This window comes from Tribolium madens, unplaced genomic scaffold (genome assembly GCF_015345945.1).
Source record: "Tribolium madens isolate multiple individuals breed KSU strain unplaced genomic scaffold, Tmad_KSU_1.1 Scaffold_1;HRSCAF=32;Tcas5.2_LG8, whole genome shotgun sequence".
NCBI classification, from domain to species: Eukaryota; Metazoa; Arthropoda; class Insecta; order Coleoptera; family Tenebrionidae; genus Tribolium; species Tribolium madens.
This window is the reverse complement of record NW_025400984.1, coordinates 1171825-1187062: the sequence shown is the minus strand read 5'-3', so window position 1 is coordinate 1187062 and position 15238 is coordinate 1171825. Positions and strand designations below refer to the sequence as shown.

Sequence of the window (15238 nt, the reverse complement as noted above, 5' to 3'; positions counted from 1 at the left end):
AATTTGAAAAAGATTTGTTCTTATATTTAAAGCTACTGCTCTAAAGTTCTAGATCCTTTTTGCTCAATGATCAGTGATCATTTTTAGAACAAAAAAACTCTTTATTTGCTTTAATTAGTACTCTGGTACTCTTTGTTTGTTTTAAGTAAAGAAACAGTTTTTGTTTATTCTAATTAGAACAAAGAAGGTGCAATTGACCATTTTTAAGCAAAAGAAGAGTCTTAAAACAAATACTTATATAAAAATGCAATTTTAAGTAAGATTAACATGCATTTCTCCTATATGGAGCAATGCTTGAATAGCAAACCTTAACTTCAAAAAATCATATCTTGAAAACCACTCGGTATATTATTTTAAAAATTTGGATTCTTACTAATAAAAAGATGCTCTACACGATGGTGACAAAGAAAAAAAATTTACTCGTAGGGTTTTCCTTAGATTACTTCGATTTACTTCGAACTTATTCGAACACTGTTCGAAGAAAAGTTTGCCAATATTCAATTTGAAATTGCATATCATCCCTTTAGAATGGTCTTTATTTGAAGGAAATCGGCCTAATACTTATTGAGTAATGATTTTTTAAAGTTAAAGTATTTTAAATTCATTTAAATTAGAAAAAAATTATTTATTATAAAGTGTGTGGACTTTTTGAATTTTTTTTATTGCATTTGATTTGTCTTACTGAGGCGAACAAAATGATATAAAATTTGTCAAGTTGTCACGACATGACTTTTTTGTCGCCTTGTGTTATTAGAAAAAAAAAAATGAGATCTCGCAATATTCAGTCAGGTCAGGTCAGCTCGTCAAAGGACTTACATTGTGTAGAAAGTAAATCTTAAGTTTTTGAACTAGTGAAAATTTACACAAGTGTCTTTGGACCAATCAGTATATGAGTTCGTTCGACTTCCGACCTGACGCAAACGCGGCTTTTCAAAAATAGACACCGGCCGGTCCGTTCATTTTTACCACAGTACAAACACATTTCGGTTCTAGTGAGGTTCTGTGTTTGATTTGATTAAATTATAATGGCTTACAGTTGGGACAACAGAGTTAGTTTCGTCGTCAAATATCTTTACGGTGGGTAATTAAAATAACATTTAAAAAAAGATTACTTTCATACTTCCGTGTCGGGAATAGAACTGTCACTATTCATAAATCAAGAGGTATTTTCAAACCTACACACCATGTTTTTGGCGAAAATAGACTAGAATTATATTATTATAGTTCGTATTATTCGCTTTTATCTAAACTATGAAGCCATACACTATTAATAAAACGTTACAGGACTTATTATTTTTATTCCGTTTTCACTACTGGTTTATTTATATGAGCTAGTAATTGATGAGCTACATTTTGTCGATTTCATTTATTTCTAATTTTTGGTGGTTTTTCTAGTCGAGTCATTGTACTCTGGAATAGAGTAAAAACCTATAATTATTTTAAGCTTCATTGGCAAAATAGCGAAAGCTTTGCCAATAACAATTATTAACTCTGTTAAAAAGCCAGCTGTGGCAMTTACTTAAAAATAGACTATTAAGATAACGGACAATATTGTTGGTGTTAAAGCGCGAAAATAAGACAAAATTTATTATGGGTATCCCCGGATTGAGTATTGCCAACTGTTCAAATTTCAGATACGGATAATAACGGTTATTTGGACGAGCGCGATTTCGCCTGTCTGGCCTTAAGGGCAACGATAATTGAGGGTAAAGGAGAATTCAGCTTTTCACGTCTTCAGGAGTACCAACATATCATGTTGAGTTTGTGGGAAGAGATTGCTGAATTAGCCGATTTCAATAAGGTTTGGCGTTTAGGTAGTTTGCCAGCTTTATTATGAATGCTAACAGCTCTTCTGCACAGTGCACAGATTTTCCATTTCCACACACATGCGCTCATTTTGAGTAGGTAGAATTGAAAGCGCGAGTGACTAACATACCAAAAAAGCTCTTCAATCAAAACAAACTTATTTTGCAGTGATTATGGGCCCAAAACATTGTGTTTTTGACTTTTTTTATTATTTTTTTAAACAAAAAAATAGTTTTTCTTATCAAGCTAAAATAATAGTTATTTATTGTAAGAGTGTGTTAGATAGCGTTTTATTCACGCAAGAATGTTTAACCGCGAGAACGTCAGTTCGAGCGACTAACACACGACTGCAATATAACGTTTTATCCACAATCACAAGCCCAAATTATTCCAAACTTAATTAAAAATTAAACTGACATTTAAACGTCACGCCAAATGTGCTTTCGGTTAAACGTAGTAAGCTGTTACGTGATGCACTAGTTACTAACAGTGGAATAAAGTTACTTTATTCCACTAGTGGATAAAGTGGTACTTTATACGCATCTAAAGTGTGGAATAAAGTCTCTTTATAGAGTGATTGCGAATAAAATTTTTTATTCATGTTCTGAAAAAGAAGGCTGGAATGCCACATTTTTTTAAATACATATATATTTTGGAGGTTTTAGTCTGCTGTTTTATGTTTTAAAAATTCGAAAGAAGAAGACTTACGTGAAATGTGAGTTATTCTTTAAGAGAATTAGAATGAAAGTTCTTCATCTAAAAGTTTTTGTTAGCAATTTTGATTTTCAAATCTTACTTAGGATCATTATAAGGTTTTTTTAGGGAACTTTTATTTCTTATTTTTTGGCTAATTTAAACGTCACGACAAATGTCAGTTTAATTTTTAATTAAGTTTAGAATAATTTGGGCCTGTGATTTTACAACTTTATTCCACTAGTGGATAAAGTGGTACTTTATACGCATCTAAAGTGTGGAATAAAGTCTCTTTATAGAGTGATTGTGGAAAAAAGCCTTTAAATTCTTAAACTGATACAAAAAAAGAAAAGTTAAAATTAACACTTTCCTCCCAACAGACTAAATTAATTAATAACATTTAAAAAATTAGAAGTATTTCAAATTATACAGGGTGTTTGAGGATTGCGAGTAAATATTTTAACCACTAATAGGACTCGTCAAAAGAAACAACTTTCGTTATTCCAACTTTTGTCGAAAGCACGTCATTTCTGAGTTAAAATTAAAAATAAGTTGAGGCTGAAAACCCGTCCCCGCCTATGTCCTAATACGATGTTTACGTTCATTCATAAGAAAAAACTACGGAACGTAAACAGCGTAAAGACAAAAAAATTATCGCTACATTAGGGTAGATCAGTGTCAATGATAGTGAGTCTTTCTATTATAAAAAATTGCTCGAAATGTGGTCATTCGTTGTCAACGCACACTTCTTGTACTCTTCGGGCTAGGGAAGCTTGCGTTCGCACACACAGCCCTTCGAAGGTATAAATTTGAGCTGCGTACACTAATTCACTAATTGTTTCATGTGATCTTCCAAAAAAACACACATATTTAAATCTGGTGACCGCGGTGGTCATTGGCGACCAATCCATCTCTAGGGAAAATGATTGTTCGATCCATTGGTTGACGACTTTGACATAATCTGATGGAGCTCCACTTGTAAATACCGCATGTGTCGCCAAGGGGACGTCCTCCACCAGATTGGACAACACATTTTCCAAAAAATCCAGATAAACGGCACTAGTTAAACGTTGAGATAATATGTGGGGTCCAATTTGGTGATCTTCAATGAATGCTGCCCAAACATTTAGTGAAAATCGGTCTTGGAAGTGATGTCTGTACACTAGTTAATTTGGCGTTTGGCCAAAATGACTTGATTGACAATTTGATTTCAAGTCGATGTGCACAATTCACCCGAAAGCGCATTAACGACTGACTAAACTGACACGTGTAAACAAGTGATAATTTTTCTGGACAAAAAGTTTCCTTGTTTCTGTATAAAAACTTTCACGGTCAACATACGAGTACAATGCAATTTATTTTCATTGATATTTTTACTTCCAACTAACAAGGACAGACACATTGAACGGCTCATGAAAATCATAGGGGGGAAAATTGCAAAAATAAAATTTGGATACGGAATTTCTTTGGTCTTCAATTCGACTTTTCATAACAAATTCTCTTAGTGGTTAAAATATTTGCTCGCAATCCACAAACACCCTGTATGTCAAAATATACAATTCAATTGCAATTTTAATAATAAAAATCGGTATCAAGGAATTTATTAGTCAGTTTTTTTCAATTTCAGTTTATTGTAAAGTACTAGATTATTAGTCAAAAACGAGGGAATAAAGCGTCACTTCATTCCCCGTTGGAAAGAAATTTTTATAATTTTTTTCAATTGGGCGTAGATGTAAGAAATGTTAGCCCCTCGCACCGATGCTTGGTAGAGTTTGGTCTTTGTAGCCTAGATTCTGTGGTTTAGATCCGGGCCCACGACACACAATCATTTAACATTCTTGTAATATTTCTGACACAGGAGCTCTTACAGGACGGCAAAATCACCACCGAGGAATTCAAACAGGCGGTTCAACAATGTTGCATGGGTCGGAGATATGAGGACTTCCCCCAAGCTATGAAAATGTTCATCGACTCTAATTTCAAAATGGTTGATTTGAACGACGATGGAGTTATCGGAGCGGACGAATATAGATTCAACTGCGTTACAAAATTCGCAATAGATGACATAGAAATCGTTGATGAAGCTTTCAACAACTTATTAAGCGTGAGTTAGGACGTCGAGCAGGCTATGCAAGTCATGTGATAATTTACAGGATGATGATAGGCGAAGAGGTGGTTTAACTTTGTCGCGTTACCAAGAATTATACGCTCAGTTTCTTGGCAACCCTGATGACAACTGTCCTGCCATCTATCTGTTTGGACCCTTAGCAGAATTCCAACTTTAAGTCTGATACTAATTTAAGTGTTATATTGTTTTTGTTGCATTTTTTAAACGAATAAATTTTTAGCTAATAAAACAAACGAGTTGTAAAATACATTTAATCACACTCTAGCACAAAAATATAAATTTACAATAATTTTCGGAATGTTAGAGGACAACTTAATATGAAACGGCCATAAAAAAGACCCTGTTTTTTTCCCAAACAAATGAGCATTTTTCTAACTAAATATATACAACTTAGCCTTAGAAACACAAAAGCCACATAGAAAAATAAATAAGCCGTTACAACATTTAAGTAAATTTCATCTAAGATAAGTACAAAATTACAACAAAGTCGGTTGTAATTTCATCTTATTGTATTAGTCAATAGAAAAGTTTGCGACCGAGCAGTCTTAGAGAAAAATGATATTTTAATACTTTGGTCAAGATTCTTGATCACAATCGAAGACATGTACACTCACCACAAAACTCCCTGACTATCAAGTAACAAATGAGAGTATAATATATGTACACACCACCTATTCGATAAGTCTAACAAAGGGCTAAATTTCTTTAATAAAACTAACACTTATAATAGTCACATGATTAATCACGTGTCTACGGATACTATAGCATCGTAATGGGCACTTGAAGTGGATGGCAGCAGAGGTGACACAATCGTCGGTGCGCCCTCTGGTGGTGTGTGATGGTATCTGCGTCTGGTTTGCATCACGCCTTAAACAAACGCAAAATCATAAAAAATTCAACAATTTTACAAAATAATGAAATTAAAACTTTGCCACTACGCTGTGTTAATAAACACTACAATGCAATGAAACAAAAAAGAATAGCTAAAATTGACATGAAATTCTTACTCTGCTGAATTCCGTTTCCTGGAAATGGTCTCCGTTTAAATTCCTGTGTTTCGCCAATTTCTCTTTATTCATCGGGGTTCCTGTATTAAAACATATTACATGCTTTATTCGATTAATCATCACAGATGTTTATTTTATTTACACCCAAAAAAATACAAAACCGGCCACGTCCAACGTTTCAAGCCCTATTTACATAAATACCAAAACGTTGAATGGGCTAAAATAAAAATTTCTTGTCCAAAAAAAAATGAAATGATGGCTTAAAATGTAATCACAAAGTGTTACCTTGATGTCTTTTAGAATAACGGATTAAACTAACTATTGTTTATTAAATAAAAAACATGAAATAACCTGTGGGGCGCTCAGAATTTAAAATTAAAGTAACAAAAAGTAAATATTTTCTGTGTCATACTCATAACGATAATATACATTAAAAAAATAGTCGAGAAAATAGTAAACAATTAGTGGAAACTCTTTTTTCAAATGTGTCATACATATGTGACTACAGTATATTTTGTTAATAACTGAAGAATTGGAAAAACTCCAAGAAGTAAGCTGCAAAATTGTAGTAGTAATTTTTTATTTAGCACAAAATACTGGTCTCAATGTAGATTTCTTTGATTTACATTTAAACTATTTACAATGATTGAATTTACCTCAGGACACTTTTATACAGAGCCTGTCACTTTTCATGGATTTTTATTTATTTTAAACCCATACAGGGTCTTTCAGAATTCGCGGCCCATAGAAAAAGTATTGTCGCTGACAATAAGTTACTCAGAAATGTAAACCAATGTAAGCCAATTTTAGCCTAAATATAGATTTATTTGAATCATTTTAGCAAGACATTAGTATTTTAAAGAACAACTTTGTCTAGATAAGAAAAAAAATAAACAAAAAAATAAAGAAATGAATATAACTGTCACATCTGAATTTTGCTAATCAATGTTATCATATTATAAGATTTTATTGATAACTTGATGTCAAAAATCACTAGCTTATTACAGTCATTCGGTACTAAAAATGGACAAACTCGTAAAACTGATTTACGGAAATATTCTCTGAATAAATGCCAATTTTTAATTTTATGAGTATGTTAAAATGTATGATTTTTATGTATTCGAAAATAAGTCCAAGAAAAATATACCCCTTTTCTGGCTTTTTTTTCATTTTAAAGACGTAACGTAGAAAATATTTTTATGAATTCGTTATGAATAGGTAGGTATTACAAATAGTCACCGACCTAATAACAAGTATTTAAAACAATGTACTAAAAAGTCCATTTTCTATTGTTAACCTAAAAAACTGAAACTAATTTAAAACCGATGCTTACAAATGAAAACAATTTTTCGGAAACTGGTTGTATATTTCAAGTTTTCACATAATTAAAAAAATTCGATTTCAGAAAAAAACGTACATCTCAACATTAAAGTTATTTTTTACACCCACATGGTTATTCTCTGATGCAAGAGCCATATTTGTGACAAAAATAATTCAACTTTAGTGCCTTTTTATACAGTTGTTCAAAAAATCGCGCACTTTCATGACACTGTGTTATCGGGCGGTGCCCTAGACAATAAGAAAAATGTAAAAAAAATCTATCTCTAAAAATTCCAAAGTTATAAAGTAATTTTGCACTATGACTATTTATTTCTGTTGAAAAAATAATTTTCTAAGTTTTTTTGCTACAGGCTATTAGAAGAGGAAACAAAGAAGCTGTATCCTAAATTGTAATTCTGTTTAGTGTTATTTGTGGCTTTTATTGACAAAATGATTGTACCTTTAGTAAATAATTATAAAAAAAAACATACACAAGATCATCAGTATCACATTAAATAGACTTAAAGAAATGTCAAATGTAAAAAAATAAAGGTCAAAGTTATTTGACAGATAGAATTTTTTAAACTTTTTTTCAGTACTCTGGGGGACTACCCAATTAGTCCTTTTTAAGGAAGTGCACGATTTTTTGAACACCCTGTATAACAAGTGTCTGAATAAAAACGTGGTCAAAAGTGCTCTGAAAATTTTATGAACATATGTTTTGAATAATGTTAATACCTGTTGGTTGGGGTAATGACATTTTTACCATCTAGATTGTAATATACTATTTCTTGTGATACAACGGTCAAAATTATTCAAAAAAAATCAACGAATTTTGCATAATGTTAAGAAACACATTATTCAACTTTTTCTGATACACTCTGTATACTGATGATTTTTAGTTATGTGCAAACATTCTAACAATAAGGTCGTAGTAGAACTCAAAAGAAGTCAAAATAACTCAACTTGCCAAAAAAAATGCAGAATAAAGAAAGTTTGAACCTATTGAGTATTTTATCCAAAAGACTGAAAGTCTTCTATCACCATTCGAGAGTTGGTCTGACACTTTTTAATCACTCTATGTAGTTTAAAATCACCTGTATATGATTGATATTTAACAATAAATTTTTTGATTGTTGGTAAGACATCAAGGTGGTTACTTGTTACGACATTCACTCAGAAAATTTAGAGTAAGGTAATAGAAATAAAGTTTGTTAAAAAAAAATGTTAATTTTAATATCGTTGTTGATAGCTTTGTGATTACAGTTTATGCAAATGAAGCATTCGAGCATTCAAAATTCACATTCATGATAAAAACCACAATAAATAAATAACAGTAACAACTCACATATAAAATTCATGCCTAATCACCCATGCATATTTTTTTTTTGTATCACAAACATAAAAGCAACAAAGATTAATACACCTTTATTAAAAAGTAGCACAAAAATTTACAAAGATCAAGACAGTAGTAATAAAACAATTCCGTAGCAAAAGACATACGCTACCATAACCCCTCCTATAAAAAGTCGAAACTCACCAACATAACTCAGCAGTACTGGCAGGAAGATCAAGCCGTGCGCAGCCCCAAACAGGACAATTCCCAAATACATCCTGAAGTAGAACACTTGGAAAATCTGCGATTTGGCAAATCCCAACACGATAATCCCCCCGAATTTCGTCAAGGTGATCCCCGAGAAAATTGAACTTCCCATCCTCGTCAGCGAATCGGCCGCTCTTTCCACCCTCGTCGTCTTCAACGAAACGGAGAAACTGTGCACTAGATGCGAGCAGAATTCGACAGCGATTCCCACCGCCATCACCAGATTCACCAACGAAACGGCATTAAGTGTGATGTGCCACCAGTACATCAAGCCGCCTAGATTCACCACAATCATAGTGATGGTTATCACGACCACAGCCGATGAGAAAAAGTCCAATCCCATTAGGAGGAAAGTCACTACGAAAATGGCCGCCAAGCTTATGGCCATACTTTGCAAAGTGTCGGGCCACATGGTCAAATACTGCTCGTAGAAAACGTAAAATACCGAGTATGGAAATACTTCGATATTACTAGAGGGTATTTTGGTGTTGATTGTCTTTGTTATATTGGCGGAGACTTTACGTGCCGCACGCATACTTTCGTAGTAGTCTTTCGACGTTTTCAGAATGGTGTGGTAGGCCATGAAGTACGAAGCACCGACTTGAGATAATTGAGTTGTTTTGTTTGTGACGTAGTTGACGCCTTGGCCGTAAGCGGCGTGACCGGCTTTGGCGCAAGTCTCATCGGGGTTGTCTTGCAGGAAGAAAGAAACAAAGTGTTCGAAGTCTTTGGGGATTGGACGGTGGTTGGTAGGCAGATAGGAGATGTCGCAGGTAGCGCAAGTGCCTGAAAAAACAACGACTTGTTTAAAAATTGTTACGAAATAAATAGTATATTATAATACTAATTTATAAGCAAGCCTTTAAAACATGCGCGACGCGTCAGCGGAGTGCTTTTAACGTAAGTGTTTTAAAGGCGCTTATAAACGAGTGTTATACGCTATTTTTTATAATACCTGCCCATTTACGATATCTTATGAGCATTGAAAAAATGTGAATTTACACAATAAAATTATCAAAGGTTGTTTGTGAATCGTTTTCGTAGAGACGCTTACTAGTTTACGTTGCTAAGCACATTTTTTCACGTTGTAATTGGTCCAGACTAGAGTTCCTATATTAGAAGAGTTGGGACACTGAATGTCAGTTTTCTAATTTTTCTTTTATACAGGGTGACGAAAAAAAAGCTCCCACGATTGAAACAGGCGCGTCCTTTTTTATTGAAACATTGTGACCATCATTCCAAAAATAGTCTAAATAGATTCTTTTTAAAATTTAAACAGTTTGTCTAACAGCACAAAGCGGCAAGTTTACATAATTTTATTATTCCAATACGATACGACCAAAAGGTATCTAATGATGTCAATTAATTTTTTTAATCTTTGACTTTAATCGTTCAAATTTCACAGTACAAACAACATTGAAAATTGATTTTTTTGTTGCTACCGTTTCCAATAATTGAATATTACTTGGACATTTTCTGTATCCTAGAATATTTGCAATGTTGCAACATTGATAATTTTTTTTTGGAGCCAAGAAATGGTATCCTAACATCTTCAATAAAGTTTATTTCAATAGACTTTTTACACATTTTTTTTAAGAACACCGTCAACTTTATCAAAATCTAGACTTTAACAATGAAATTATTTTGAAACTGTTAAATATTTAGATTTCTCTTTTCTAAAAAGGAAAGTCGATATCTTACTGATAAGAGCACAAATCCAATTTTGGTCTTCGAATTCGTCTTTAATAAAACATCACTTATTACGTGTGGGTTAACACGGGCGCCTTTTTTTCATCATAGCGTATACGTCGGCTAACGTATAAAAACAATAAAATGGGATACAAATCAGTGGCGTTTTGGTAAAATTTCACATAAAGTCAGATAAATTTGTCAAATAAAAATTAACCTCTGTCCTCGATCATTCTGACCAATTCTGCTGTGTCCTATTGTGTTAATACATAAAGAAACTGTGAGTAGTTTTTTGTGTCACCTTGTCCCAACGCTCGAGACAGTGTAAGACAAATGGAGCGTTGGTCCCAAAAGTAAGATTTATCAAAAACGAAGGTGAAGCTTTTAACAAGAGCAAGGACTTATTATTCCGTTGTTTGGAGTATTTTATTTTATCAGGTCAGGTCAGGTCTAATTTTGTAAGTTTCAGGTTTTGAAAGGTTTTCTGGAGACACTATCAAGTTTTTATTATTCATGGTAAATGCTGCATGCAGCAATTGTTTTACTTTAGTGTATACTTTTTGTTCACATAGTTTTTTCCTGCCTGGCCGCATCTCAATGTCTATTTATCTCCTACGTCCCTGACTAAATCTGACGTAAAATTATGTCAATCTGTCAATGGGACAAAATTTATAACCTTAAAATAATTTTTGAAATAGACTTGACATAAGTTGCTAAGAAAAATTTTAATGAAAAAGGAGAGAACGTATATACCTTATCCACATAATTCAAAATTGGCTCGGTTTGACGTTCAGTGTCCCAAATCTTCAAATACAGGGTGCGCCAGAACTCGCGCCCCAGAGAAAAATGCCGTGTAAGGTTAGATACCAGGAACATGGAAAAAATGTTAAAAAAAATTTATCTATAAAAATTTCGAAGTTATGTGGGTTTAAAGTTTGCACTTTGACTCTATTTATTTCTGTTGGAAAAATAATTTTCCAAGTTTTTTTGCTTAAAAGAGGAAACAAGGAAGTTGTATCCTAAATTGTAACTGTGTTCAATGTTATTTGTGGCTTTTATTGGCAAAATTTTTGTCCTTTTACTAAATAATTGTAAAAAAAACATATCATCAGTATCCTTAAATGGATATAAAAAAATGTAAAATGTCAAAAAATAAATGTCAAAATTTTTTAAACATTTTTTTCATGTTCCTGGTATCTTACCTTACTCGAAAATTTTCTCTGGGGCGCGAGTTCTGGCGCACCCTGTATAGGAACTCTAGTCCAGACATTTCACTATTTCTTGTTACCTAGACAACTTTAAAATTTCAGCGTACTATAAAGGACAAATTACGCACGCTGCATCATGTTTTAATTTAGGATTATGATGTAGGTATAATAAAAATGTACTTCTTCACCTTTAGTATGCGGACAAAACGCCCCCGTTGTCTTATTGTATTTACAACACGTCCTCGCCGCCGCCGACCAATCTATATAATCGTCCAACCAACTAGAACTCGGTCTCGCGATGTACGTCCTTTCGGGCACCTTCGAAGCCTCAAAAACTTGTGTAATCAACGAATCCAAATCGCAATATTGTCCACCACAGATCACATTTTGCGTCTTCGTATCGCTGTAATTCAATCCATCCTTAACCACGAAATACATCGGCGGTCCTATACTCAAATCGTCTTTCAAGAACTTGAAATATTTCAACACGTAACTGTCTTCAGGCATCGACAACTCCTGATCCAAACCGATCTCAATATGTGGCACCACTGCAATGGAAGAACACAACCAACCAAAGAAAACAATCATTACGAAAGCTCGTACGAAACGGTTCATCAAAAATGGGACATAAATCGATTTGAAAAATGAGTATAAGAGGCCTTCTTGATTGACTTGCGGGATGTTTTCTTTCTTTGATCCTTTGATGAAGCAGCAGATGTCGAATCGGTTACTGGCTTGTCTGATGGTGTCCAATGATAACAAACTGACGAAACAAGTGATCTGGAGGAGAAAATCGAACAATAACGCCATTCCGGCGTACAAAGCGAAGGCTCTGACTGCCGGCATATCCGACAAACTCCCCAAGAAGAAACAACAACTTTCTGAAACACTTGTTAGAAGCATTGAAGGTCCGACTTGGCCCAAAGTTCGACCGATGTGTTGCGCATGTGTCTCTGTTGGTCTCTTCCCTTCTCTCTGATGCGTTTGAACCAAAATAAAAATGTTATCCACACCCACAGCCAACACCAAAAACGGTATAACTTCGATAATGATCAAAGTAGCCGGCAAACCGACGAATCCAAACAGACCAACCGATGAAACAACCGAAGCTAGAACAATGAGGACTCCTCCCAACCCCAATGTGATTTTACTATCAATCAAGAGCCTACTACATGTGTTTACTTGTCCCAAAGACACTGCTATGTATGCAAACATGATAATGTAGGAGATGAGGATCGTGACGACATCGGATTGGCTTTCGCGGTCGAGTTCGTCTTCGATTGAACGTTCTGAAGTGAAGGCGATTTCCATGTAATCGGGTTTTTCGGTGGCCGTCCAGTTTTTCATAAAAGCAACGAAAGCCTTTTCCCATTCCATTGCCGGAGAAAGTTTGGTTTTATTGTGGTAGTTGTTGACGAGGAATGTTAGGATAACAGCCGTGGCGTTTTGGTAGTTTGGTTGTTTTGAGAGGTTTTCGCCCGGTTGGAGGAAACCGCCCATTGCAATGGCAGGATCGACGGGGCCGCCGTAGGGGGCGAGGCATTTGGGGTTGTAGGGGTTTCTGAAAAAAGACAATACTGTTTTACGAATATTTTCGGTTGAAAAATTCTTGTGGTTTTATTATCTTTGTTTTATTTTACAATAATCAATGTTGTTATCGCAGTTGCTATTGTACAGTTGGAGACAAAATACTTTGGTCGTCAATGTCACTTGAATGACATTAAATTGTAAAGCATGCTTTAGGACTGTTAACCTTATTTTTAGCTACTGTCAATCATAGTTGACAAGTTGTACATATTTTTGATAGAAAGGTATAATAGCTGTCATTAATTTGAAATTCTCATTCATTTTAACGTTAAAGCTTGAATTACATTAAAGTGTCAGAAAAATGACGACCAAAGTATTTTGTGTCCAACTGTACAAAGTAATTGCAATAAAACATTCTTTCCAATTGAAAAAAGGTCTTTGATAAATTTTAATCCATTTTTGAATGCTACGAGTACAAGAGTGCTCTAAACCTTTAAGCGTAGTTATGTGCGATGTGAATATTTACACACCTGGGTCACATATTTCTAGTAACACGTGTTTAGTAAGTTTCCATTTTAATGTAGGTATCGTTCTGGAGTTTCATTAGAAAAGATAAAAATTTTGAAACGTATTTTAAATCTTTAAATAACTCTCTAATAAAATTTTCAAGAAAATTCTTATAGCTTGATTAATCATATGTTTAAAAATAGAAGGGAAAGACTTAAAGCATTCTCGATATCTTTCAGGCATATAACAAATCATTTTAAACACTTTTCCGTAAACATGGGATGTCTGTGATTGATACATTAATTTATTTAAATCCAAGTGTTCTACAATGTTAAGTAAGAAAAGGATGCAACCAAAAATATAAACCTTCCATTAAAAATTGTTAAAAAAATTAAAGAATTCATATTTGTACAGAGTGGTTATAAATGATTTTCATCTAGCCAGCTGTGAATTTTCCATGTAAAATAAAAAATGCCGCTTTACGAAAATGGGGGTACCTACTTGTTTTAACTCAAAATTAAAAAATCGCCGTTTACTAAGCGTCCACTTCGAAAATAGACTTCAATTATAAACTTGTTTTCTTCCAAAGTATACATTATTATCAATTATTATTGGAAATTAGTTGAAACAATAAAAATTTAATTAACAACAATTTTTTATTAATTAATAAGTGACACTAATGGCAGAACTAGAGCTTTCAAAAAAGTAGAGCGGCACAAATAAAGTTAAATGTAAAAAAATTCCAAAGCTGGCTAGATGAAAATCATTTATAACCACTCTGTACAAAATTCATCTATGTTTTCGTACTATATTAAAGTTTATCAGTTTGTGATAAATAACAAGTCAAAATTCTTTATTTTTTGTTTGTCAATAATAATTACGTATTTGTAAATTCCTGACTAACCAATTAGTTTCTTAGTTGCATTTTACGTTTACTTTTTGTGGTTTAATTATTTTGTTGCAATATTTAAATAAAAAAAACAACTTTTATTATTACATTCAGTTTTTTTTTATTTAAAATATAATTAATTTATAAGTTACTTGTGTAGTAGTAGTAACTTGTGCAATAACCGCAAATCAATCAACATTAATTTAATTTTTAACCTTTAACTATATTAACTACTTCTGTTACTTTTTGTAATTTTAGTTAAGAAATTCTTTTTGAAATGAGCAGTTTTCCATATTCCAATATAAATCGCACATTGGCGACAACAGTGTCATAAGTCACAAAAACAGATCTAATGCATTAAGTGTAAAATTACTCATAGTTTATGCTGGAACATATAGGACATAGGAATATTTTTGAAATTGGCCTCTAAATTATGAATATATCGAGAGATCAAGATAATTTGTAATCGAGTCATCTTTGAATCCAAAAACGTATGTCTGTTTTTGAACCAACTGCACGAGAAACGTCAAATAAAATGACGAAACGTAAAACCGCAAAATGGGTAAGAATTAATCGCCGACGTATAAAGTATAAATTATTAAAATCACCGTCACCGCATTGTATCAAAGATCATTCACTTATAACGTAATTAGAACAAATACATCGAAATCTTTAATTCTAGAAATTCAGTGTTTACGTTTAAGAGTCAAATTAAGAACTTGCTTTTGAATAATTAACTTTGTTCAACTGAGTTGGATAACTTAAAAAATAAATGCAAAAAATTTTATTTCTGTTCAATTTTTGTTTTTTTTTTTTCATTTCTTATTAAAGAATTCTTTCTTGTTTTTTCTTTTTGTTTTT

At 33.1% G+C, this 15238-nt stretch overlaps 2 protein-coding genes across 5 annotated transcripts in view; one reads left to right on the top strand and one right to left on the bottom strand.

Annotated features, from left to right (window-relative positions):
- The first annotated feature begins 960 nt into the window (after window positions 1-960).
- Window positions 961-4849, top strand: LOC123004456 (sarcoplasmic calcium-binding protein 1). 2 transcript variants are annotated; one of them, XM_044397744.1, is made up of 4 exons: window positions 961-1077; window positions 1635-1801; window positions 4370-4603; window positions 4653-4849. In XM_044397744.1, the coding sequence occupies exons 1-4, from the start codon at window positions 1026-1028 to the stop codon at window positions 4782-4784; spliced, it is 585 nt and encodes a 194-aa protein (XP_044253679.1). In that variant the 5' UTR covers window positions 961-1025; the 3' UTR covers window positions 4785-4849. The 2 variants fall into 2 exon arrangements, with proteins under 2 accessions (XP_044253679.1, XP_044253678.1); XM_044397743.1 differs by having other exon boundaries at window positions 4358-4603.
- Window positions 4850-4864: 15 nt separating this feature from the next.
- Window positions 4865-15238, bottom strand: part of LOC123004454 (NPC intracellular cholesterol transporter 1) — a 32890-nt gene continuing 22516 nt past the window's right edge. For 2 of the 3 annotated variants that reach the window (XM_044397740.1, XM_044397742.1), the window contains 3 exons: window positions 11643-13015; window positions 8495-9343; window positions 4865-5494 (listed from right to left, as the gene is read on the bottom strand). In XM_044397740.1, the coding sequence (XP_044253675.1) occupies window positions 5370-5494; window positions 8495-9343; window positions 11643-13015 (2347 nt within the window). In that variant the 3' untranslated portion in view covers window positions 4865-5369. Of the gene's footprint in view, window positions 5495-5634; window positions 5715-8494; window positions 9344-11642; window positions 13016-15238 lie in introns of all 3 variants that reach the window. The other variant, XM_044397741.1, reaches the window with a different exon arrangement.

What these genes read in the sequence shown, in the direction of transcription:
- LOC123004456 (XM_044397743.1), top strand. Translation starts at nt 1,026, where the DNA reads ATGGCTTACAGTTGGGACAACAGAGTTAGTTTCGTCGTCAAATATCTT. An exon ending in CGTCGTCAAATATCTTTACG is followed by an intron (nt 1,078 to 1,634) that starts GTGGGTAATTAA and finishes TTCAAATTTCAG; the next exon opens with ATACGGATAATAACGGTTAT. An exon ending in CTTTCAACAACTTATTAAGC is followed by an intron (nt 4,604 to 4,652) that starts GTGAGTTAGGAC and finishes GATAATTTACAG; the next exon opens with GATGATGATAGGCGAAGAGG.